General features: G+C 38.5%; 1 protein-coding gene across 4 annotated transcripts in view; it reads right to left on the minus strand.

The window, feature by feature from the left end:
- Positions 1-14,508: 14,508 nt before the first annotated feature.
- VPS13C (vacuolar protein sorting 13 homolog C) overlaps positions 14,509-24,981 on the minus strand; it is a 74,322-nt gene continuing 63,849 nt past the window's right edge. For 3 of the 4 annotated variants that reach the window (XM_032122445.1, XM_032122446.1, XM_032122449.1), the window contains 5 exons: positions 24,778-24,892; positions 18,991-19,082; positions 17,928-18,051; positions 17,584-17,670; positions 14,509-16,197 (listed from right to left, as the gene is read on the minus strand). In XM_032122445.1, coding sequence (XP_031978336.1) covers positions 16,108-16,197; positions 17,584-17,670; positions 17,928-18,051; positions 18,991-19,082; positions 24,778-24,892 — 508 coding nt within the window. In that variant the 3' untranslated portion in view covers positions 14,509-16,107. Of the gene's footprint in view, positions 16,198-17,583; positions 17,671-17,927; positions 18,052-18,990; positions 19,083-20,610; positions 23,967-24,777; positions 24,893-24,981 lie in introns of those variants that run through there. The other variant, XM_032122448.1, reaches the window with a different exon arrangement.

Consider the following 24,981-nt stretch of genomic DNA (forward strand, 5'->3'; position numbering starts at 1 on the left):
CAAATTATATTATTTCCAAGCCATTCACCAGATTGTCTTACCAGGCTAATTTATATTTCAAATATGTCTTTTGTTTTAATCAGAAATCAGACTTGTCCCTTGTCAGTTTCCACATCAGAGTACGCAAGCCACTCCTATAAACCATCTTTGGCAAGTTTCCTACAACAAAAGGTGTGCTGGACAGACAGTTGGGTGTGCTATGGCCACAGCTGATTAATCTTCATCCTACCGTCACTTCATGTTCCCCCACCCCCGGAGCAGTGACATTATCTTTCAGCTTACCTTACAGACCAGTTAGGAGACACTCAGCTTTGGTGCTCTTCAGCTTTGCCTTACAGTGGCTCTGAACTTATTGGAATTGTCAACACTATTGAATATGATATTTATGGTACACTTCAAGCTTATGCAAAAAAAATAACAATTCACGGCAAGTTCTGCCTATCTTATTATTTACATTAATGCATATTCATCTCAACTTGCACAGGAATGCATCAATTTACAGGGGCAAAATATGTATTTTTTCACCACAAAAGGTATAGCATATTGCAAATTTTCACACTGCAAAATGCAGTAATATTTTTGTGGGTAGAATCATTATGTTTTGGCTACCCTGGTGTGTCTGTATCTTCTAAAAGACTTTTAGTGCACTGGATAGATCCTTAATTTCCAGACATATTTTTTATCTCTGTTCTCTAGCTTCTTGTTTTAATTAATTTTGGGGTTCTTGCAGTCTGTTTCCACTAGGAGAAAACAAGAGGTGATCTGGTAGTTCTCTGATCGATGACCTTACTTATAAAGAGAACATACAGTTCCTGTATTCCTAATCATGCCTGGTTAGGACAACAACTCATCACATGCCAGAGAGAACCTTTGTTCACAAACCAAAACATTTTAACTTGTTTTGCTTAGGATATACTTCCAGATAGCACCTTCATATTCATCCTGACTTGAGGGGGTCCACCTGGCTGCTTCCTGCTGCCCCCAGGCTGCCCATTTGGTTGTGCTGGTACCACCGTCTGCAAGGCCAGACTGTGCCTTGGACAAGAAAACTGAACCAGGTTAAGAAGTACTTTTTTAACACTTATTTGCTTTGTTCACAAGCATAGCTGCATAAACAGTGGTGCTGCCACAACAGAACAAACACTGTGGGCAAACATCCAGCTCCATCAGCAGCAGGATGATTACTTACTGAAGCAATCACAGTATTTACTCACATGGCAGTGACTGGCACATGGGGTAATCGCCAGGTATCTGCTATCAACTCCAGCTGTAATGCAATGTTCCTGGTGGGGTTTTAGTATATCACTGGCCCTGACAATTGGCAAAATAGCTATTGGATACCTGTAACACTGAGAATGAAGCCATGTCCCAAGTGGACAGTTGGAAGGAGAGAAGAGGTAAAACCCATGAATAGAAAGAATAGTGCAGCAAAAGCAGCCTGTAAGAGACCAGGGAAAGATGACTCTTATCATTAAATAGGTACAAAGCACCTGCTGACCCAGCTCACTACTGACTGTTAATATGTTCATAACGCTAAAGCTGTTGTGAATTCTGAGATTCAGGTTCAGGAAGGCCTCAACTATGATGATGCCATCAGATTCCAGCTCAAACATCATGCCTCACTTAGGTTCTTTCTCTCTACTGTGAAAACAACACTGGAAGTGCAGCATCAGATCTCAGACTTGGATCAGCTTATGGTAACTCAAATGCTGGGGGGACAGCATGGTGCAAAAAAAGAAGTTTATGTTTAGTTCAACAACCTTCAAGGGTTCCAGCAGCACTGGGAGATATTCAAGCTTAGTTAGCCCTTGAGCATATGGCTGCATATCCCTTCATAATTAATGAGATCATTCTAAAAGCTGCATTGAAGCTATAGCACTCCTTTTTACTCCTATCGAAACCCTATACCATTTTTGACATCCAGCTGTAAACATACTGGGTGGGAGCCCAACACGTCACAAACATGGGATGTGGCATTTTAGCTTCTCCCATACAGTTGTTTGGAGTTGCTCAAAATCAATAAAAATTCTGACCATGCTTTTCTCAGATGCAATATAGCAGAAAATTCCAAGGTTCTTTCTGTAACAGATTAAGCCATCAGCTAGTGCTGAAACCTTTTGTGAAATTTAAGTAGTGCATTTGCTTTATTGTGACAGCGTCACTGCTCTGATTTGCTCGGCGTACATGTAGGACTTGCTGTCTTCATAGAAAGATACTGCCCTTTTATTTTTTTGACTGTCAGTGTATCTTGATCACCAGAAACAGAACAATTATTCACAAAGAAAAGCAGTTGTAAAGCTCACCTCCATTTTGAGTAATGAAATCTCCAAACCAGTGCACTGTCCCTATTATACAAAATTCAGCTGCCATCACTGTAACAAACATTCTCTTGAAATAAGGAAGTTATTTATGGGTTTTCGAAAGTTCATATTTCAAAAACCCAGTCACAATGTGATCCTGTTTTCACAGATTTGATAGAAAATTAACCAAGATCGAATTGCTACAGTCTGCTAATTGAGCTTCATGAAATAAACATGAACATTCAACAAAAACAAAGCAAACAAACCAGAATTTAATTCCTTAATCCCTCTAAATCACACCTAGCTTCTCTCCTGAGGCTAATGCAGGATCCAGCCCGGAAGATATTTTCTACCAACAGATTGTTCCACGTAGAACACAGTCTCTCTAAGACAGCTTCCACTCTTGCTGCCTATGTGCAACCCAAATGGGGACCTTTACAAAAATAACTACTCAGCAGTTGCCTCTCTGTGGTACTTAAATTTTAAATAAATATGACCAGAAGAAAAGACAGCTTGGTTCTTTCTCAATGTTTGTGGATTTCCTTAAATGAGCCACTGCCAAGACATTGTGGTCTAGCATAAAACAGAGATAGAATACAGGGTTCTTGTGTAGAGGAATTTAATACCAAACAATGGAAAAGCTGTTTTTAAAGTAATTTACCATCAGGTTTCATTAACAGTATCAGCCTCTCCATAGGCTTGTTTTGAGCAACAAAGTTTTTGCAAGGTAGTTAGAACTTGGTATCACAACTTCTTTCTTAGAATTACCAGTGCTAACAATTCCTACTGAAAAGGAACACCACTGAAAAACATCTTTCTAGGTGGTCAAGAGGAAAAATGCACACTGTGTACAAAACTAGCTTCAGCCCAAAACGGAACTGAACCCAGGACTGATTGTTCAGTCTTTCCTGCACACAATATTCTGTTTGGACAAACAATGGCAACTGTCAGGTACCATAGATCATTTCCATTATGTTTAGAGTAAATCTTAAATCATTGTCTCTTTGGAAAGAAAGAAAATTGAGATAGATAAGGAACTGTCAAGCAAAAAGCTCTGTAACTGAGGGATTTTCATGAAAACTTCTGAATTTAAGTCAAGCAATGGCCAGGCAAGCCATGGAGCTTTTGCACATCATGATGTGCAAATGAATGAACACGTATCTGTAGAAACTCTACATAGGAGAAATGCTGTGAGCTTCACCGTGAACTAGAAATAAGTCTGGGGAAAACTATGCATAATCAGTGCAAAAGCCAATTTTCTTACAGTATATATGAAATAAATGCCTTAGAAAGTGAATTTCAGCACATTGAGTCAGAGTAGAGGTATTACAAACGGTGCTCACTGATTCAGCACTGACAACAGTGAAGATAGAAACAAATAAAACACACATAGGTAATTTTTGGGTTTTAAAGTTTAAGGCTTTTTTTAAACTCTGTGGAAAATATTGGGAGGAATTTACTTATTATCACAGAGCTATGATTTTAACTAACTCAATGCAGACTTCCAAATGCACATAATAGAGTTTTGGTTTTAAATATAACCTAAAAATACTCACTGCTTTTATTTACTATGCTTCTAAAGTTCTTAGGAAAATTCTCCAGATAAGCATTATATCTTTTCTAAAAAGGAACAGCTAGCCATCTCCATTTCCTCTGCAGTTCAGAAGCCTGGTTTAATTCTCAGACTGTTACAGAAATATCGCACAAAGAAGAAAACAAAGTTTAAGCAGTTTGCTGTCCCTACAGATGGCCAATTCAAATGTTCAAACACCCACACAGGAGAAATATAGCTCCAGCCTCTCTAGAATACTGGTATCTCGAGGAGAATTCAGCATTGTCTCATAGTCTCCATTCCATGGTATCATGCAAAGACTGATATACTGAGCAGACACTTTTTTTTCCTAAGGCTTAATAGGAAAATGTAAGAGGAGCAGGTTGAATCTAAAACTCAGCTTAGATTCACAGCTATGAAAAAAATCTAATTTCCTGTTCCAGTAATACCTTTTCCACTTTTTCCTTCAGCATCCATTAGGACAAAACCACTAAGTTTTGAAGGTTTCATGATACAATCAAAGAAAGAAAAGTTTCATCAGCATACGGTTACCTGGAATGTGGGAGGCTGGTGCTCTGATTGACGTGTCACTATTCTTCATTGAGGGAAGAGGGAGAGAAGTCTCTTGTTTTGATTTTACTTTTTAACTGAATCCAAGCAACTCTTCTTCAAATCAATATGTGTCAACATACTTACCCTTTTAACTAATCTGCTTTCCCTCCCATTAACAAAATAGTAACACAACATTTCATTTATGAAAACTGAACAACACTCTTTCCTAAACTTTTTTGCATAACATTACTTGGAAGGCAAACAAGACTGTGTTTAATTTTTGTGCCATCCTTGGGAGGTTTGCCTCAAGACATTCAATCAACTTTGCAAGAAATTCTTAAGTTTTAAACTTTTGTGTTTACTAGGATTGAAAAAACACATTTCAAAAAAACAACAATCCCAATTTTTGCGTGCTGCTGTAATAGGGAACTAGATCTGATCAGGCAATGAGTAGGAGGTCTGGATAGCAAAGGATCACTTTAAACCTATTTTTAAAAAAAAAAAAATTCAAGTTTGACATAGTTCAGCTATCGTTAAGATTTCGGTGAATGTGTTTATTAAAATGTTGTGCAGCAATTATTATTTATTTTAAACTGCCCACAGGAACTCTAATTGTTACAGAAGTGAGGGGCAAGGTGCATGAAGAGATGGATATATTTGGCACGGTTTAGATTACAAGCATCAGAAAAATGAACGTGTGTAAAGGGATTAATATTTTCTGATGTTTATAAAACATCAAAGGACCGACAAATATCTATCATCCCTTGTTACTGACATACTTGCTCTGTCAATGCACAGAATCACTTGAACAGAGATTTAACTGGAGTTAACGGTATTTACATTACTTACATTTGATTACTTGACAATTTTAAACATGAAATACCAGTCAGTTACAAAAGCATTGCAATCCTACTTGCCAGATGGGAAACCAGAGTATTCAAGGGTGAGGCTTTAAAAAGCACATAAAATCTCTGCTGTAAGACACCCTCAAAGTCAGTGTTAGCAACTGCACACCAACCCTAAAGTAGCACTGTCACCCCCAGCTCTGCCTTTCTCAGTGAAAAGCAAATGCCTCAGTCAACCACCTGGGAAAGGAAACTCTAAATTATTTTGATCAGTGGCTACAGCATTGCTTATCAAGTGGCTAAGATACCTTCCATATGTCTTGTTGCAGAAGTCTGCTACTCTCACGGCATTCCCATGTTCCAAGCTCAAAATGGCTTTTATGCTCCATAATACTATTCTTGTCACAACTTCTTTGGAGGTCTCAGCTACCTCATCTTGTATGTTACTTAGCTTCTACAAGCTGACAGGATTGTAAAAGACATAAAACTATCTTAATTTCATATTCTAACATCATCACTATATTCTAATACAGACCAAACATATGAGTACTCACTAGCACATGGCACCTTCATCACGCACACAAATCTTTTAGTATTTACAAGTTTCAATACAGAAGTCATTTCCCCTTTGATCCCCTCTTACAACATTTACTGCAACTTCATGAAAGAAATGTAAGACTATATTGTGTTTCCCCCTCCCCATTTTAGTCCAGAGTAAATGCTAGAAATGGGGTTTGTAATTGTCTTAACTACAAGAGGTTTTTCCCAAGCCCTTATCACCTGTAACAGAATAGGCCTGGTGGAACAGCTGAATAATATATTATGCAGCCAATCACTTATGCTCTGACATCCACCTGGATGCTTAAAGAAAAGCATGTTTTCTCAAGAAAAGCCAGTAGTAACAGCATTCACCTGTGTTGCAAGGACAATGCTATTCTTCTGCCCTGTATTGCTTTATATCTCATGAACTGTATCTATTTCAGGTCCCACTGAAAATGCACAATAAGTCTCTTGACTGAACTGCTAGAAATTCAGGTGGCCCCAGTTCAGACACGCTGTGCTCTCACACCATTTTCTTTGTATATTTATAAACTTGAAATGTGAAGATGTCTTTCTTCCCAAAACTCCTTGGAAAGCCAGTGGATAGCTGCCCTGCTCCCAAGCGCGTAGGTGTGCTTACACCTTTGACAGACTTCATCCTGCAAAGCCTTTGTATCAATTTATCTTCACTAGGTACACTGGTGACTGGATCCTAAATCATGGCCTATTTACTGCACACAGGCACCTGTTTGACTAATGTCATTGGAAGGACGTGGAGGTTTAACTGCCTACTTGTTGCTCATCTGGCAGAGGCCTTTGACAATGCCACACTCTGGTGTATCTGCTGGTGGATTAATCAAATGCCCACCTGCCAACAGCCTCTCTGCTAGAATTTCACATTCCCTTCTTTGCTTCATGCCTCTGGTTTCGGGGCATTTTGTTGACTCCACTCTGCCAGTAGGAGTATTATCCATCTGCCCCAGGAGAGGTTACAGACATCAGCACACAGAAAGGAACAGAAGCAATAAAGCCTCCGAACCTCATATCAGACAACACTGGAACACTCCAAAACCATACTATTTCAGCTTCTAGCTGAAATATCTTTTTAAATTTCTTTTCTAGTACTCGATTTTTCAGTGACAACAAAAATGGAACCACTGTGGAAAGCTGTCACTTTTCAATTAGAACATCATTCAAATGAAACTCCCCGTCTTTAGCATGCAACTTGAGTTAAAAAATGTCTACAAACTCTTCAGCATGCCTAACTTTTACAATGAAACAGCCAACATAAGAGCTAGAGGTAGGGCAGAACACGTAATACATCTACAGAGCAAACTTGAAGAACTCCTCCACTGACTTTTATCTGTGACAAAAAGAAATTGTTACCTCTATCTAAGGCAAAGTTTTAAAGAACATATTACGAGTCAAATATAAATGTCTATGACACCTAGGTTATATGAGGGTTTTAAACTTTATGAGTACAGATCACAGAGAGCAAGTACTGGAGTCAGAACATGATTCTCAAGTCTCTTGGCCTATCCAGGTTTCTTCACTTTTCATTCTCCATTCTTCCTTTGTTCTAAGCTCCTAAATCCTTCAAATGTCTCTAGATCAGTCAGGCATGGGCCACAGAAATTATTAGAAGGAAATGAGAGGCCATCCAGAATTTGTTACTCGGATTATCTCAAGTGTGTCAGTGCTACCACAGCTGGCTCAGTTTGCCTTTGTGCCAACGGAAGCCTTAAAGCTTTCCCCAAAAAAGGGCAGATATTAACCCAAACACAATGTCCAGCAGAATTCCATTAATAAAAGGGCCAAATTGGGAACTAAAATACAATCTTTGTGTTACTTGCTGGCTACCCAGGAAGTATTAGATGGGCCGCAAAGTCACGAGCTATTGTCTCCTCCTGGCTAGAATGAGAGCAGCTAGGCAGACTACGTAAGGAGTAAGGCAGCAGTCTTGTTGCAAGTACCTTATCTCCCTCTTTCCTGCCTTCTCCTCAGTTCTCAGCCCTTGCCTGCAAGACCTAAAGGCTACAAGGTTAGGAAATTGTGAGTGACGGCAGGAGGATCTGAGCAGCCCTCAGAATCCAGCACAGAGAGCACTCTTTGCCTGGTAATACCAGAAATAACCTGGTTTAAAATGTGTAATTCCCATACAATACAGACTGTCTTTTCTCCCATATACCCTTACAGGAATATTTTCTCTCATTAAATATTTTTTTGCCAGTAAAAGATCCAGCCAAATTATTAAACATTTAGGTAGCATTACTTTGCAAAGAATTGGGAAGAGAATCTTTAGAAAGAAGGGACTGGAAAGGATCCTAAAAACAGACAAAGAAAGAGACTTACAACAAACAATACAGACACTGAAAGAGCAAATGGGCTTATGCATCTTCAGTTCTTGCTGCAAAGGAACATCCATGACACTCTGAGCTCTGCAAGCTCCAGGGTGTGAAGATGGCTCCTACAACTGAACCACACAAGTGAGTGAGGACCCATTCTCCTTATCAGCAGCTCATAGTGGCAGTCTCTAAAGCAAGAAGTAGCAGTCATGACCCAAATACAGAATAATACTGCTGATTTTTAATTTTTGTTTTGTTTGCAAGTATTACTCTCAGATTTTTAAATACTATTTGAAATAGGTGTAGCACCTACCATAAAGTACTAAGAAAAATTAGATTTTTATTAACTTTAGCTAAACAGCACAAAGTACACAACCCTGTTAAAGAGTTCTCTGATGGCTTCTTGGGCTGCCTTAGATCTCTCTGAATTTATCAGATATGGAGAGGGAAAATAGGACACTGTCTATTACACAGCCACCTACAGATTAACAATACCACTAACAAAATGAACACTTCAGTAAAAACCACACAGAAAAGCTTTTAGTCTAAAACATTCCCCACTAAAGAAATCAGTACCCATGGAAATCTGCACCTTATCAGATTATTCATTACACTGTGTACAAATAAGAAGTAACAAGTGAATGATCATTGCAGTATGTTTTTTCAACACCTGTAAAACTCCAGGTTTGGACCTACATCTTGAAAAGCTTCTGACAGGCTCTGATTTACAGCTCCATGCTCTGCACTGACCACATCAAGCAGGTGATTTAAAAAGTGTGGTATCCAGGCAGGAGGAGGGTGGGCAGGAGCGCTGTAAGACAACACCAATAAAATACAAAGGTTCATTCCCCCACCTTGTGGGTAACTGCTAGAACAACAGCTTAGAGCAGCATCTCTTTATTTGCAACCTTGACACACTCATCTATAGATTTCTGCTGTGCTACAGGGAGTCCAATTTTAAAACATTTTTGCAATTAACTCAAAGTTGATTTAAGTAATTAGCTGTTTTATCTTTTAAATTCCACAGCAGCTTAAGAGAATATCTACTCTTGATGTTACTCAGGTTGGTGCACTCTGTTGAAGTGTGAAGAAGGTCCTAAAAAGTTAGCTGTTCAACTGTTCAAAGTCTCTCATTATACTAAACCTTCATTTTCTCTTGTTACCTGATTATATCCCTTCGTGCTGCTTTTACTAACAATTAACCAGCAACAATTCCATGGGATCAGCTGCAGAAGTCTTTTTGGATTCCTTACGAACATTTCAGTCTAATGTCATAGATCTTGAAAAGTCAACAGCAAATTTCTTTCCAGCAGGGAAAGGGAAAGCACAGCCAGAGGTGAAGATGACAAACACAAGAGGAAGCTTTATAAGCACAATCCAGTCCTCATACATCAACTAAGCCAAGGACAGATTCAGGGCCACATTTATCAGTGCAGAGACCAGACCCGCACAGTTCAGTGATTTACCTATAAAGCTTTTATTGTATGTGAGAGAAATGTATGTCATACCTGATGGGCAGACATTTCAAATCCCTGGAAACTTGCTACATTATTTAGTGCACAAACTGCTTCCCTATTTTTCAAGCCTTTTGTTTTGGACAAGCATTTTGCAGACTCGTACATCTTTACTGTACTTAGCTCTGATAAACAGCAGAGTCCAGAAACAACGTGGACCCAAACACAAGACCAGCACTGGAATTTGAGTGTTGTCATTTTAGAAATACAGAGCATTTTCAGTGCTCCATCTGCTGACTCCAGTAAAGTATCTGGGAATGGCTCTGCCTCTCTGACTGAAATCCAAGCAAAAATTTCCTTTCCTTGTTAAAATCTAACAAAGTTACTGTTTTCAAGCACTGAAGTTTGTCTTCACAACTAGATATTTTCCCAATTACTGATGTAAAAGGAATTTGTAGCAGGATACCAAATCAGTTTTTAAATAATTTGGTTTTACCTCTAGAGACTTAGTAATTTTATGGATTTATCACTATCCTGCGTTCACCTTCCTTCACTCCCAACCTACCATGTCAATATTTTGGGGTTCCTCCCATCTCCCTTGTTCCCCTGGCCCCAATGCAATCTGAAGACTAGATCAGAATAGACAATGACCAATCTCACTTCATAATAAATAATATATAATGTTGTCAAACTAGAGGTTTACTTGTTAACTTACAGGAAAGGTGAAGATACTGTGAACTTAATCATGTTTTAAATGCACGTGTTTCTTTCAATAGGTCAGTTTTTTTCCTTGTAAGAGTTATTTGTCCTTTCATATTTCAGCTCTTCTCCCTCAGACAACTAAGGCAACTAGATGAAGCTACCACCTCAGTTGATGACAAATATCTAGAAAAATTCAAAACAGAAGCAAATTGCAGCAGAGAGATAATCAATGCTAAAGTCTGGAGATCTGTGTATTTGCCTCCCTGTTACTTAGTAATTATGCAAATAGGATCCATAATCCAAGGGACGGAATTGCATTAGGATCATTAATAAGCTAAAAAAACATTCATATACCTGGAACAAGTTTTAATTAGACATCTAGCTGTAAAATAACTTTTCCCCCCCACTTCAGTCTGTCCTTCTCCTGCTATGTGGCATCACAGGTTCTACTAGGAACTGCCCTCTGCCTCCAAAGCATACCTTTGTCCAGGAAATCTTAATAAACAGATTAAAGCTTTGATTCTTCCAATGCAACTTGAAGTTGTATATGTTGATTCTCAAATCCCTCCACTTGTTTCTTATGTTAAAACTTCTCTGGTCAGTCCACTGGCATCTATTCCAAATTAAATCTTCACACTCAGGTTTGACTAAACGCGACTTTATAAGCTGTTGAAAGAATTATTTTGTCAAACAGATGCTAGCTAGTTTCAAAAGGTTTCACAAGTCAGTTCACACTTTTAAAATTATACCTTTTTAATTTTATTTTTAAATATCTGAGTGACCCAAGGTACCCTTATATAAATAATCCCTGTTGCCAACCAAAGCTCAATATTAGAATGTACCTACTGTAATCTCTGTGTTATTCCACTACAACAAAAGCTTATTTATTGCCAGCAATGAAATAAGAACACTGGTATGTGTTTGTTAAGGTGAATTACTTATTTTATCCCCTCCTTCAACTTCACAACTTATCCTCTTCAAAACTATTTATTCTCTTACCACTAAACCACTCCCTATTCTGTGCCTATAACAAACCAAACAATCTTCCAGGCTCTGCAAATTTTGAGAAAATGGTTAAATGTGATGGTGAGAAGTATGACGTTCTTTCAATGCATATACTTTAAGTTATCACTGGAAATACAAAACCTTGCATCTTGGATGATTTTCTTTGGTTTTGGGGGGAGAGGGGCACATTTCAGATTTCCTATTGTGACAGAATCCCAGATGAGTGGAGCTTGGAAGGCATCTCCTAAGACTACACAGTCCAGGCACAGTCAGCCAGAGTGTGTCCAGGACCACATGGACTCAGGCTGCAAGTATCTGCAATGATGGCTATTCCACAACCTGAGGAGTTTTAAGAATGGTGTGATGCTATTTGTTTCTTTAAATTTTTACAGAAGTACTTTTAAGTGCTTGGCTTATTGTAATTCTGTAGAGAATGACAGGCAGTAGTCAACCAATATGGGCTCATTTTAAGAGGAAAAAGTCTAAATAAAATCCGATAAAAAGAGAGCCTAAAATCCCATTGAACAGTTAACAGCAAAATGGACCAAGCTCATGCAAGAAGCTGATTGCATTTTTAAAATACAACATTTCAGCATGTGAATATTTATTCATCTCCAGACTGGGCAGATATTCAAGGAATATTATCAAAGTAAAATGCTCCCTAAAGAAAGCTCAGTGGAACTAACAGCACTATCCCATGACAAAGCACATGTACCCATTATCTATTTCAAAAGTTTTCATGTCATTCTTTTTTAGAAGAATTAAGTAGCTCTAAAAATGCAAGCACATATTAATGGGTTTCCCAATGAAACAGCTTGATGGTATTATCATTTTCCTGCTACTGTCCTTTTAAAATGGTTACTAGGTCACAGATCTACACGGAGGAAGGCTGTACTGTTCTTTGCCTAGGGGACAACTGAGCATGCCAGGGCAGGGAGGGCATGGCACAAAGGACTGAGCAAGCTTCAGAAGGGTTTCAGGAGGCGGCAGCTGAAGCAAGAGACTGAGAAACAGTCACAAGGACTAAACATTCATCCACACCTTGTGAAAAAAATGCTTTTGAAGAGCTGGAGAAACCTATGATGAGCCAGAAAGCAAAGGAGTAACCGAAGCAAAGCAAGGACCCAGGCCTGACCTACAGAGTTCTAATTAACACTAATTTTACTATCTTAAAATGGCCTTTGAGACAGCAAAAGGCTTCTGGGAGCTCATTGTAAGGAAAAGCCTAGGAAGATGTCAACATTTTGGCAACTTGGTGTGTTCAGTAATACTGAAAATTCTAGAGCTTCACAGAGGCATAAAACCTTTAAAGGATGGAAAAACATTTTGTTGCCAGATACTAAAAAAAGAAAAAAAAAAAAAAGCCAAAATCCCAACATCTTTGAAAAAGTTTTTCATTTGCATCGCAGAACCTGGTTGAAATTCATCACTCAAGGTTGTCTGAAAACATACTGTTACTGTCTTATCCCAGCAGATCATCCAAACAGGATTTAATTCTTCACTCCCTCAACCAGCAAGAAAATGTACCAGCTTGAGGAAAGGAACTGACAGGGAACAGGAAAAGAAAGTTCCCAAAGTCAGAGAGCAAAGCCCAGGTAGAGTCAACAGCGTTTGCAGCTGCAGAAGATGCAGCTATGCCAAAAGCTCCTTTAAAAAAAAAGCAAAGACAGAAGGACACATGGTGAAATGGAATGGAACACTTGAGGAAAGCCCAGGACAAGCACTGGAAACCTATTGTTGGGGTTTTAGTTTAGTCTTAGTTTTTTCCTGTTAAAGGAATTTTCTCCCATATGCATGTTACTAGGGGACAAATAGCTGTACTTAAGAAAGACAAAAAGGGGAGTGGGGCGGGCCTGGCTATTCCTTTGTCTACACCTGGGTGTGGGGTCAGTTCGCTCTGAGCGTCCGGAGAGAGAAGCTGCAGAGAAAGGAGCTGCTGCTTCTTTCTTTTTGGCCGTTCTTTCTTCCTGCTGGAAGCAACGCCGGGACCCCAAAAGCCGCTTTCCCTGCCCTGCTGGAGGCCGAGCTGTGGCTGCCCTGCCCCGCTGCTGCTTCGAGCTTTCGCTACGCTGTAGCCCTGCTCGCCCTGCCTGCCTGGGCCTCCGTGGGGTTCTCCCATCTGGATACATCTCGCCTGCCACCCGGGATTTGCGTTCGTCCCTGCCGCTCCAGCCTGCCGTTCCAGCCTGCTGTTCCTGAGAGTCCGGGATCGGCTGCCCAGCGGTTTGTGAAGCCTTTGTTCCATCCCTTCCCGGGATCCCAGGCCGCCGGTGCCGCGTGTGTCCCGAGCTCGCTCCGGAGCGCCCCCTGCAGCCGCGGGGGAACCATCGCACCCACCCTGCTCACCGGGAGCCGCCAGCGCCCCTGCCGGCTGCGAGCGGAACTGCACCCGAGGGGAAATAGCCTGACAGCCGAGAAGGCTGGGACTGGGTTTGTGTTTGCTGTTATGCCAGAGTTGTTGTTGTTTTGTTTGACTGGATATATACATATATATAGAGAGAGAGTAAAGAACTGTTATTCCTATTTCCCACATCACTGCCTAAAGGCCCTTGATTTCAAAATATAATAACTTGGAGGGAAAAGGGGTTATATCTGCCACTTCAAGGGGGGCTTCTGCCTTCCTTAGCAGACACCTGTCTTTCAAAACCGAGACACCTATTCATCCCAAAAATCCATCTTCATTTAAGCAAGAAATGGAATTCCTCTCTCATGTCCTCTTGATCCAAGTGGTAAAGGAGGTCATGCAACACTCCAGCTGGAGGTCATCTACCAGTTCAAATTCAGCTAGCAAACCAAACAGCAAAGATGTGCATTTCAAAGTAATGAAATATGAGAAAATGAAATATCTACTGTTTACAATTCAAACCAGAAAGTTTACCAAAAACATGAGGAAATATATAACTGGATCAAGCAGAAGACTGGAGTCCAAAATGTGTCTTCAGAACTGTTTTAAGCTCCAATTCCCCTAAAAACAGACACATGATACTGTCTGAACATGCACCAAGTAGACTAAAGTGACAGCTATTTTCAAGAATGAATTAAGAGGCAGTACACAAACAACTAGCCCTAAATGCCAGAAAACAAGATGTAAGAGCTGCTGAGCTGTAGAAAGCTCTTTTGCAGTACCTTCATACTCCAACCATTGTTTCCATACAGTGTCAGTGACATGAGACAAAGCAACAGCGCATAATGCACATGAGAAGCAACAACACCTTAAATCATAGCACAAATACTTGCATATAAAAATTTATTCTTTTTTTTTTTAACATGAACTTGATATACATACAACCTAGACAGCTAATTTATTTATTGTTTGAGGAGAACTTTCCAGAAAACAGATGATAGCAGAGAATTAAAGGCTGCACCACACTTTTTTCTCATGTAGCAAAGCGGATTAATAGCCATGTGCATACAACACCAATAAAATCACGTGGGCAATGCTCTCTATAAGTTCTGTGTTTGGCAGCTTACTTTTCAAATGTCTTAAGCTTTTTAACTTTGGTGAGCTCATAGGTACAGGTTAAGAGTGCATTTATACAGTGCACCAGCCCTTAAGTACAGAGTTTAAAAGTCCGGGCCTGGTTCACTGCATGGATCTGTAGAAAAATAGTGCCATTTTATTTCATCAAGTTTGTATCTACAGCTATTATCCAGCACAAAATTAAAGTAAGAAACAGAAATTATTCTTTGCAATTGAAGTAAGTTGAAAAGGGCAAATTTTCATGAGTTTTCACAAGGACACTGATTTTCTCATTTGAGAGCCAAAGACTGACAGCAAAAGCTCTCAGTTCACTGATCACTGAACTCAAATCTGTTTGCTTATATAGTTCTTGACTCAGTTACCTATGGATGTGCCTCGTGCTAAGAATGGGACTTATCTCAAGGAAGTTCATGGGATTACTCACACAAGGCATACACTTTGGGTTTAAATGTCATGTTAAACTGAATGCTAGCAGTCTTCAGGAAGACAAACTGCAACAAAATCTTTGTATCAGAAGTGACTTTTAGCTTAATGAGATGGCATTCTTCCCGTAGAGTAACTATACACCGAAATATGGACAGCTAAGTTCTTAGATTGAAGCTTTTGACATACAATGCTCAACTCAGTGGGCTGTTCCTTCTGGAGAAGTCTTTAAGCCACAGTGATACAACCAAAACCATAACCAGGCACACAACAGGTGAACAATATTTTCCATTTTTAAAGTGCAGATTTTCATTTACAATGTGACAACACTCCAAAGTAAACATTTCCAGACAACAATGGCCTATTTCTTTCATATATACTCATTCTTACATTGCTTCACTGCAGTATTTTCTAATATTAAACACTCAGAGATGTAATTATATTAGCTAAACTATGTACAGCTTTTAATTTAAGGAGAATGTTGTCTGAAATAGATTTTTTCATTCATTTCAATCACAAACAGAAGTAACTAATTTTGCAAAACACCAGAACCACGACTACCACCACTGGTCTGTAAACCATAAATTTAGAGTGCAAATAAGATAACCACTTCATTTTAGAATCTCTGACATTAAAAAAGGCAGAAAGTAAAATTTCAGAGTGGGAAAACAGTTTATCAAAAATTGTAATTTTTAAACTGAAATGCACATTTTAGAAATCCATTGTTTCCAAAAGATGCATGTCTTCTAAAACTGAAGTGTTAATGGCTGTTAACTTTGAAAGAAGACTTCAGATATTTTATCTTTACTTTTTATCCAATGTTTCCATGATGCTACAAATCAATTTTAGGGAGAAAATTGCATACCAAAGGCCAAACCCGACAAATCCTGTCATTATCAAGACAGCATTTAAGGTATCCTCAACTTCAAGGACGCTCTCTTCACCAGCTTCTGTTGTTTTCTTGTTGTCTGGGCTTCCTGAATGGCACAACAAACCCTCTGTAGAACAACAGAGTGAAAGCAAATAAACAATTAAAGCAGGCAGCAGTTTTCTTCCATAAGATGCTACTAAAGCATGGCTAATTCAACAAACATGGAAACCCACATACACAGGCTGGTTTAAGTCAAATACTTAGCTCCTGATTCACATGCACAATATTCAACTGATGAACAGAAACAGAAATCCACAAAAGGTGAATGGGTAGTATTGCACTTGAGAACAGAAAAATCTATTTTTAATGTATTGATACCAGCACGAACATCAGCAAAGGAATGTGCAGTTAGGAAATAAGACCAAAAAAATGTAATTAAACACAAGGACGTATCTTCTAATGTGACCTGTGTGTTTTGTGCAATGCTCCAGCTTTGGCCATGCCACTAAGATACAGACACACTAAAGGCACGTGGTACTGTCTGAACGCTGCCTTAATTCCAAGTGTGATTTGGAAGATGTGCTGTAAGAGAAAGCTGAAGGAACATTTTTAGACAAGACACAGTAAAGAACTAAGATCGACTCTTCCGGTATATAAAGTGCCTCAAAATTATAGCAATTTTTTACCTTCCCAGTCTAACCCCTTCTTTTAGAAGGTTCAATCAATTTAATAGCAGCAATTTGGCCCCGATTCTGATTCCATCTGCTGACTTGCCATTTACTGGAGCTACAATTTCAAGCGTGCTTCCAAGACATGGTGGATCTAATTGATTTCACTTTTGGTATCAGGGAGAATACCTCCTCTCTCATCACCTGATACAACACTACAGTAACACACATGGTTTCTTAGGTAAATTTTTCTATTGTTCAAGTACCCTGGAATTTATCCAAATTCATATATCAGATTATGTAAGTTACCTACAAGATCGAACCATCCACAGAACAAAGGCTCACAAAATACTCCAGCCTCCCCAGCACGAACAGGAACAAGCACTTAGAGATAAATGGTAGAAAAACCAGGTGTGGGAAGGGAGGAGGAAGGAATCTAAGTAAGCCTTTTCCTACAATGTCCACTTACTGGCTTAGTCAGATGATCTTGAAATAATGAGGAGATACATGGAATCCTACAAACTATAGGGAATTTAATACAACCTAGCACTTTAGATATTGGAATTATTTTCCTTTAATGAGCTTTAACATACAAAACCTAAGACTATGTCACTTTGACATTAAATTATTATTGCATAAACTCTCTTAAATGCTTTGGACTATTTGGTCTCATCATACTCTTGGTTAAACTCATTTTTCAGCATGAAACTATGGTAAATGCTCCTCAAGCACAGCAGCCTATTCTCTAACAAGTCTCTGAACATTACCATCTTTTTAACACACTGAGTTTCAACAATTGTTAACAATATCATAAGAAAAGAAGATTAAAAAAAAAATATATATACCCTTGCTGTAGCTTCATCCCAAAGCTGAACTGTCTTTACACATTCATGACCTGTACTGTCCTTTCTTTGGAACATCTTTTGATCCTGCTGCAGAGGGGAACAAAAATGTGCTTCAGATGACTCACAAAACAAGAATGCAGAATCTGTTGCTTAAAGGGCTTGAATGTCAACTTCAGGTTAGATTTCAACATTTCTGTCCAACCCAACTGTCATACTTTCAAGAAACTTCCAGTACATCCTGTCATATACTCCCTTAGTTAGCAGCTAGAATCATAAATAAGTTAAAAGCATGTCTGGACCTCTAGTGAGTGTTAAATAGAAAAAAATTTACATGTTTTTCTTACCAAAACCGTAATTTTTAGAATATTTGCTTCATAGGAGGGATAACACGTAAATTCTTCAAATAAGTAATCCCACTCTGTTGTTAAATGGCCTAAGATTTCCACTTCTTTCACATATATCACTCTCCTGTTCAAGAAAAAAAAAAGTTTGCACTCAATTTCTCCCTGGGACTAGAGCTTTTGCTAGAAAAACTAAACAAAATGAAAACATTTGTTTAAGAAGGCAATTTCTATGTGGATTAAAATATCCACTCAGTCACAGTGGACCTGTATTTCCTTAACACATTCTGAGACAATCACTTGGTCTTTAAAAGTCATAGATGATGTAAGATATCACAGTATGAGCGGGCCAAGGGGGGTAAGGAGAGAAGTGTACATTTATCTAAGTCTGCAAACAAACTAAATTATCATTCATGGCCTTAAACAGTGCCTCAAAAAGCTTGTCCATCTGCAGCCTGAATTCTGAGGTGTGCTGATCATTATTTAAAAAACCACACTGGGAAGCTCCATGGTGTTATTATGGATGAGCCCCTCTCATGCACTCAGCCGAGGTGCAAACTGGTGACCTATAGAATGTGGAAATTTTAATCCTTTTTGAGTTCTTAAACTCAAGACTGGTAACATCTTGAATTCTAAAACTTGTCTGATGAGTTAAATATTAATTTTCATGCTGGTACAAAGACTTAAGACTTCATTTAGAATATCCTTTCATTAACAAGGTTGTAAATGTGTATTATCAAACCACTAGCTTGACTGCAAACCCTTATCACAAGCTAATTTGAAAAACCAAAACCAAAGTGAAAAACCAGAATATTTCCCTCCAGTATGATGAAAGGGTCACTGATCTCAGAGTAAACTGTCTTCCCAAATTAGTATCCAGCACTGACATCACAACTAGATTACATTTTCCATTAAGGAAACAAAATAAAATACTAAAAAAATCAAGAAGAAAATAGAGATGGAAACTAGGTAGGCAGAGAATAGCAATCAGTTTAGACTTAGCCATAGGTCTAATCCCCAAGTTGAAATCATGTCAAACCCTTAGAAAGCATTCAAAATTTAATACCTGTTGGTGACAATAAGGTTTGCTCTTCTGCCTCTTGGAATTGCACAGTGGTATCGATACACCTCTTTTTCCAACTTTCTGATGTGCAGCTTCTGAAACAGAAACAAAAAATAATTTGGGGGCTGTACAAAAAAAGAAAATCAAATGAAATTGGTGTCTTGAATTCAAAAGCCTTCTGAAAAGTTACCTCACTGTTAGTTCTGTAAAGTCACACAGAGGTCTCAGTCCTGCAGCTGAGTCACTAAAATGTCTGATCCGTTCCACTCAACAGTGGGACACTGACACTGCTGTATCAGACTAATTCTCCAGCTTTAATTTCTTTCCTGCACCAGTAATTGTTTAATAATGTTCATTGTGCTACACCCCACGCTGCAGGCTTCATTCAAGAGTGAAAACTCTGCAAAGGTCATGTACCCTTATGAGGTTCATGACCCAGACCCTCAGAAAGATACCAAGGTACAAATTCTCAATGCACCTCAAGATCAGGCTTCTGAAGCACTGAGCAGATACGACTTTGCAACACCCAAAATACACAAAGGTGTATGAAAGTGCAAGACAAAATTACTCATCACGTTTTGATTAGACAACTACAACTCAAGTGACAACCTAAAATCTAGAAAAAGTTTTGAAATAAAGCACTGAAGTGCTCCTAGGATTTTTTTGGGCAATTAATCACTGATTTTTTTTTTTCAGATTTCCTATTCTGTACATTCTCTTTGACTAAACTAAAATGTTTCCTAGAGCATGTCACCAGGATTACAACATTCCATCAACAACACAGACCAGCACAGAAGACAGGCTCACAGTCATCCCCACATCAAGCTCCCAATAACACTGGATTAAAGGCAGCAAGACTTACTGAGTGACACCTGAACGTCTTTGTGGGGAAGGAATGCACATAAAAACATCATGCAGCAAAAGATAAAAGTATGAAATTAATAATATGCTACCAGTGGGAACCCAGCCTCAAAGTGGGTATGAGAATAAATCTGTGTCAACTACTGGTTTTGCTAATATGCAAAAAGTCTTTTAAAAAGACACTTATAAATAGTGTTTAATTAGCAAAAATTAGCAAGACAGTTATATAAGCATAAAGTCAATGCACATTAGCTTTGTACCCTCTAGGTCAATACAACCACTTTTTTATGATACAACCTGTTTTAAGGGAAAATGGGCAGCTCCTGTGTAGGAACATGGGAAAAGTAAGGAAGAATGCCTGGGTGCAGAATGCCTGCACTTCAGATCAACCTTTAGCAAGTGCCTGCAAAGGGGTGCCCCAAAATTAGTTTGATATTCTTCAGAGCAAAAGTAAGATGACTTTCAGTTCATTTAACAGCTGTTACTGTGGAATTCAGCCTCTATAACAGTAAATTCCTCACGTTGTTTCTGACAAACTAATAACAATGAGCTAAAGAGAAAGGACTAAACCTTCAGTATGTTTTCAGTTAGTTCTTGTAAATAGCCATTTCCTTTTGTCTTTCCATAGATGGACCCAGAAAACCAATGAGATGACCATAGAGGCTCCACTTGACTCCACAGCTGTCTGTGATCAACAGGTTTATGCAGTTTGAGTAACCAAAATTGAAAGATCAGCTTACATAAGACTCAATTAAAAGAAGGTTCAACTTTTTTTTATATTTGCATTTTATTTTCATATATTCAAAGTTCAACAAATATCTTACAGCATCATCATACATCACAACTGACTCCAAAAAATCCTTTAATCTCAAAAGTGGATGAATATTCAAGAGCTGAAATCAACAGCACAGTGTTTTCCTGGACTTGCTCTCTAGTGGTGTCATGTTTTGAAATACATTTTAATCCAGTATTTTTCAGCAACCAAAACCATAGGGTAAACCAACATCTTCTATAAAAAAATATTCCTTTCTTACCATCTTAAAAATTTCTGAAACTGTACAAAGTACATGAAAGGAAAAAAAGACACCAGAAAGACTGCTTATCTCAAAGTGTCTTCAAAACATTAGAAGAAACATGGCAGCATATGACTAAAATGAAAATATGAACTCACATTTATACCTGACCCATAGCTGTTTCAAAAACAAGTAAAAAATTTAAGAAATAGAAAACCCACCACCATGTGAAGACTGTAATTCAAAGGCTGCAATCCATATTCTGGATCCTTTTGTTGAATATGAAGAATTTAGACATGCCACATATTTAAACAGATTTATTCATAAGCATGTTTCTCTATTCAAACTCAAAGCTTTGGAAAGAAAGCCTGTTTCTCATAACTTCAGAAACAATCCCGATAGTATTTTTAGATTTTACATGCAATATGTTACCAAAGTAAGAGTTCCCACTGAGGCCTGTGCCTAAAAGATGCAGTATTTCTCAGAGCTCTTCTCAATACACCTGATAGATTATGTAGAAAGAGGGTTGCACTTGATGTTAATTACTCCATGATCTGCACACTCTTAAAATTCAGACATCTTTATCAAAAGCTGTTATTTTTATGAGCATACTAGAGTACTTTGAAGAAATTAACTCATTCTTATTTTACGTGGAAATGAAAGAACCAGTGCAAATTTACACAGCAGAACAGTGAGTCAACCAGAAATAGAATCTGCAGTTTCCAGCAGAGTCTACGCTCTGCCACACAACACTGTCTCACCACCCTGCCTCAATTATTCATGAGGTGTTCTGCATTCTTTATAAAGCTCCATGCTTTAACTGGGAAATGAAACAAAGTAATGCCACGGGCATTGAATAATGTATGAGTGACATCATGCCAGCCCTGAGGAGCTGGGTGAGCAGCAGCCCCTCACCGGGCACAGTCCCTTCAAGCACACAGCAAAGCCCTGCCACGCCAAAGGCTCCCACCACCTGCTCCAGCAAACCTCAACTTAAACACTCCTCAGACATGATTAAAACTCATGAGAGCTCATTCCTTGGAAAACAATTCTCCTCGAGCTGCCCTACTAGTCCTTTGAGATCTCCAGCTATCCTGTGTGCTTCTATTTAACAAAACACGTCCTGTACGCTCAGCCTCGCACCATGAGCCAAGGCACGGCCCGCAGCACGGCAGATCCGACTTCCCTTCGGGTTCTGAACTGACTGAGCACATCCCTACACAGCCCACATACACTGGGTGCAGCACTTCTGCCACAAGGAACTGCATTAACAAGTTTACCCAAGTGAGCTGATCTACTCCACCTGGTACAGTCCTCAGTTTGTACCAAAAACCCCGCTTCCCTGTGGAACAAGTACCTTTTCTTTTAAAACCTACATGTTTACTCCTCCTAAGACAAGCTCTAATGCCTGCATTTCATACACAAGTAATTAAGTGAAACATTTTTCCATCCAATCACTGGATGGTATTGAGACATCTGTTCCTTAAGGTAACTTTACAAGGTTTCCACTCTGCGAGCCTGTATTTATTTCAAAAGGACATAAGCATTAAATGTAGTTAAAGTAGGTGAGAAGGTGTGGGTTCTGGTTAAACTACTTGTAAGACAGGATCAAAACTGATCCAAAAATAAACAGCACTTAGACCTACTGTGATTAAATTTGTAAATGCACATAGAATTGACTTTCTGACTCACCTTTTTCATTAAATATCCAATTTCATGTAAAGACACTGTCCTGTCTTGCTTCTAATTTACATTAGAAAACAAAGCCTTCCCAACAGTGACCTCTAGCACAAAAATCAAAATCAGTTAATTAAACCTCTCCTGTATTTCATTAAGTGATTCATTGAAAGAAACAAACTATATTTAGTGAACTATACAGAGGATTTATTCCTGGTTTGTATCCAGTTCCAATCTACACCATTTAAGAAAAAATACAAATACTAGATGTGGAGGAACTGCATAGTATCAAATTTTCTGTGTTGACTGTGCCACCTTTTCCTTTTTGCTAGGGGTAAAAAACATAGTAAAAAAAAACCAAAACTCAAGAAGAAAAAATTTGGCCGGCTTAGTATATCACAACTTAATTTCATTTAATCAGCCAAAAAAAATTCACTAAATGTTTTTTTGAACAATTTTAAATTGACCATTAAATTCTAAAAGGCATTACCAGCAAAGATGCTTCTGTTCAACATTTTTTCCCATATGATAGGTGAAAAATTTGCTCTGACAACAGCTTGTTAAGCTTAGCTTGCTAATTTCTAAGATGCTGTATTAGTAATGAAATTTATGGCATCCCTTAGTTTAGAAATATATATATACACGTACTTTTTTAAAATATATATATATGTGTGTGTGTGTGTGTGTGTGTATGTGTGTAAATTCCTGTTAACAGCTGAAAGCTTACACATATTTATGTTGAAGAGCAAAGCCTCTGAAGATTCTGTGAATGAAAACCAGAGACAGCTAAGCTGGCTGTGTACTTTAACTGAGAAATATTCATAAAGAACCAGTAATAGTAACTTGAAGGCATAGTGGGTCAGCAGATATGCAGCTGACAGGCCTATGGTATAGTACAGAAACCACAAGCACAGGTTTTCTCAGCATTTATATGAAAATAGTACTTCTAGATCATGAAATTATAAGCATTTTCCCTGAAATTCCACTCAATATCACTATTTTAAATATTGCTCAAGATGTTGCTCTCCCCCTCTGTCCAACGCTCTTAGCTCTAGGAGAACACCAATAAATAAATGAACTCCAGATCTAATCTACTGTGATTCTTTTTTCCAGGTGCCTTCTGTTGCTGCCATTCATAAGGAGCTAAGCATCCCTAGAAAAACAAATATACAGGAAACCCTCCCTGTCTCTCCCATCTGAGTCACTCATCTAATCTTACTGAGGATGATTATTCGAGTTTGTTTTCTTAGACTGGACAACATGAAACACCGTTTTATTCAACTGCTACACAGAAAAGATATGGACGAAGGGGAGAAGGATGGTAAATGCAATCATGCCCTTTATCTAAATACTTAAGGCAAATAAAAAAACCATGACAGAAATAGACAATAAATATGGAAAATGTTTACTCCATTATTCCAGTTCTTGCTGCATGCCAGGAGAGAAGGAGAAAGAAAAGAAATGTTAGAAATAGAACAGGGAATAAGGATTAAAAGACCATCTACAAGCAAGTAGCAAATATCCAAGTTTTGGTCTTAAAATGTTAATATAGGCAGCTATTTTACACTACCTTTTTAGCAACAGAATAACCATTTAAAGGTAAGTTTTAAGAACATGAAGTATGAAATACAAACTAACCAGATTCTGACTATCTAGAACTTGAAAACTCATGTTATTCATCTTCCATATGTTAGGCACATCCACATGAGAAAGCAGGCTAAATGTCCACACAGTGCCTGTAGCTATGACAGATTGCTAGTATGAATAACATAAGGAAAAACCAAACAGTGGTAGTTGGAAAATTCATGCAGTTTTTTGAAGTGCTGATACAACCAAACAATTCAAGCTCTATTAATCTTTTTTAAAAGTTGCTTAGTTTGTAAACCAACCTCAGCTTTGTTATAAAAACAAAAAATTTGGAACTATCAAAATGGAGTTTTTGCCACATATTTAAATCTTAATCCTAATAATTCTTAATCCTACTACCTCCTTCCAGAGCATGAGAATTGATTACAGAACATAAAATGGACAAGACCATATAACAGCAATGCTGCAGTTTCCTTTTTGTACTCAGCTTACTCCAAGCACTGGGCCTCCCCTGCTATCCAGGCTTGCCTTATGAAATAGGCTGGGGCAAATTTTACTTCAGATAATGACTGCTGCAGATTGATTGCAACTTAATCCTTTAGGAACCCTGGAAGCTAGAGAATTTTAACAGTGTTTACAATGCAAAACATACCTCAAATAAATCATAGCCCTCAGCTTCCACCCTGTTGTAGGGCCGAATGATGCCATCTTCACGGATGAGGCGCGGGGGACGGAGATTTGACACTTCTTCCGTTGATTCTGCCACCCTACCATAGTGCAAGAGGATTCTGGTAAGCTTCATACAATCCTGAGTTTCATCAATACACCTTTAAGAAGTCACCCTTTCACTTGCCTC

Source organism: Corvus moneduloides, chromosome 13, assembly GCF_009650955.1.
Source record: "Corvus moneduloides isolate bCorMon1 chromosome 13, bCorMon1.pri, whole genome shotgun sequence".
NCBI classification, from domain to species: Eukaryota; Metazoa; Chordata; class Aves; order Passeriformes; family Corvidae; genus Corvus; species Corvus moneduloides.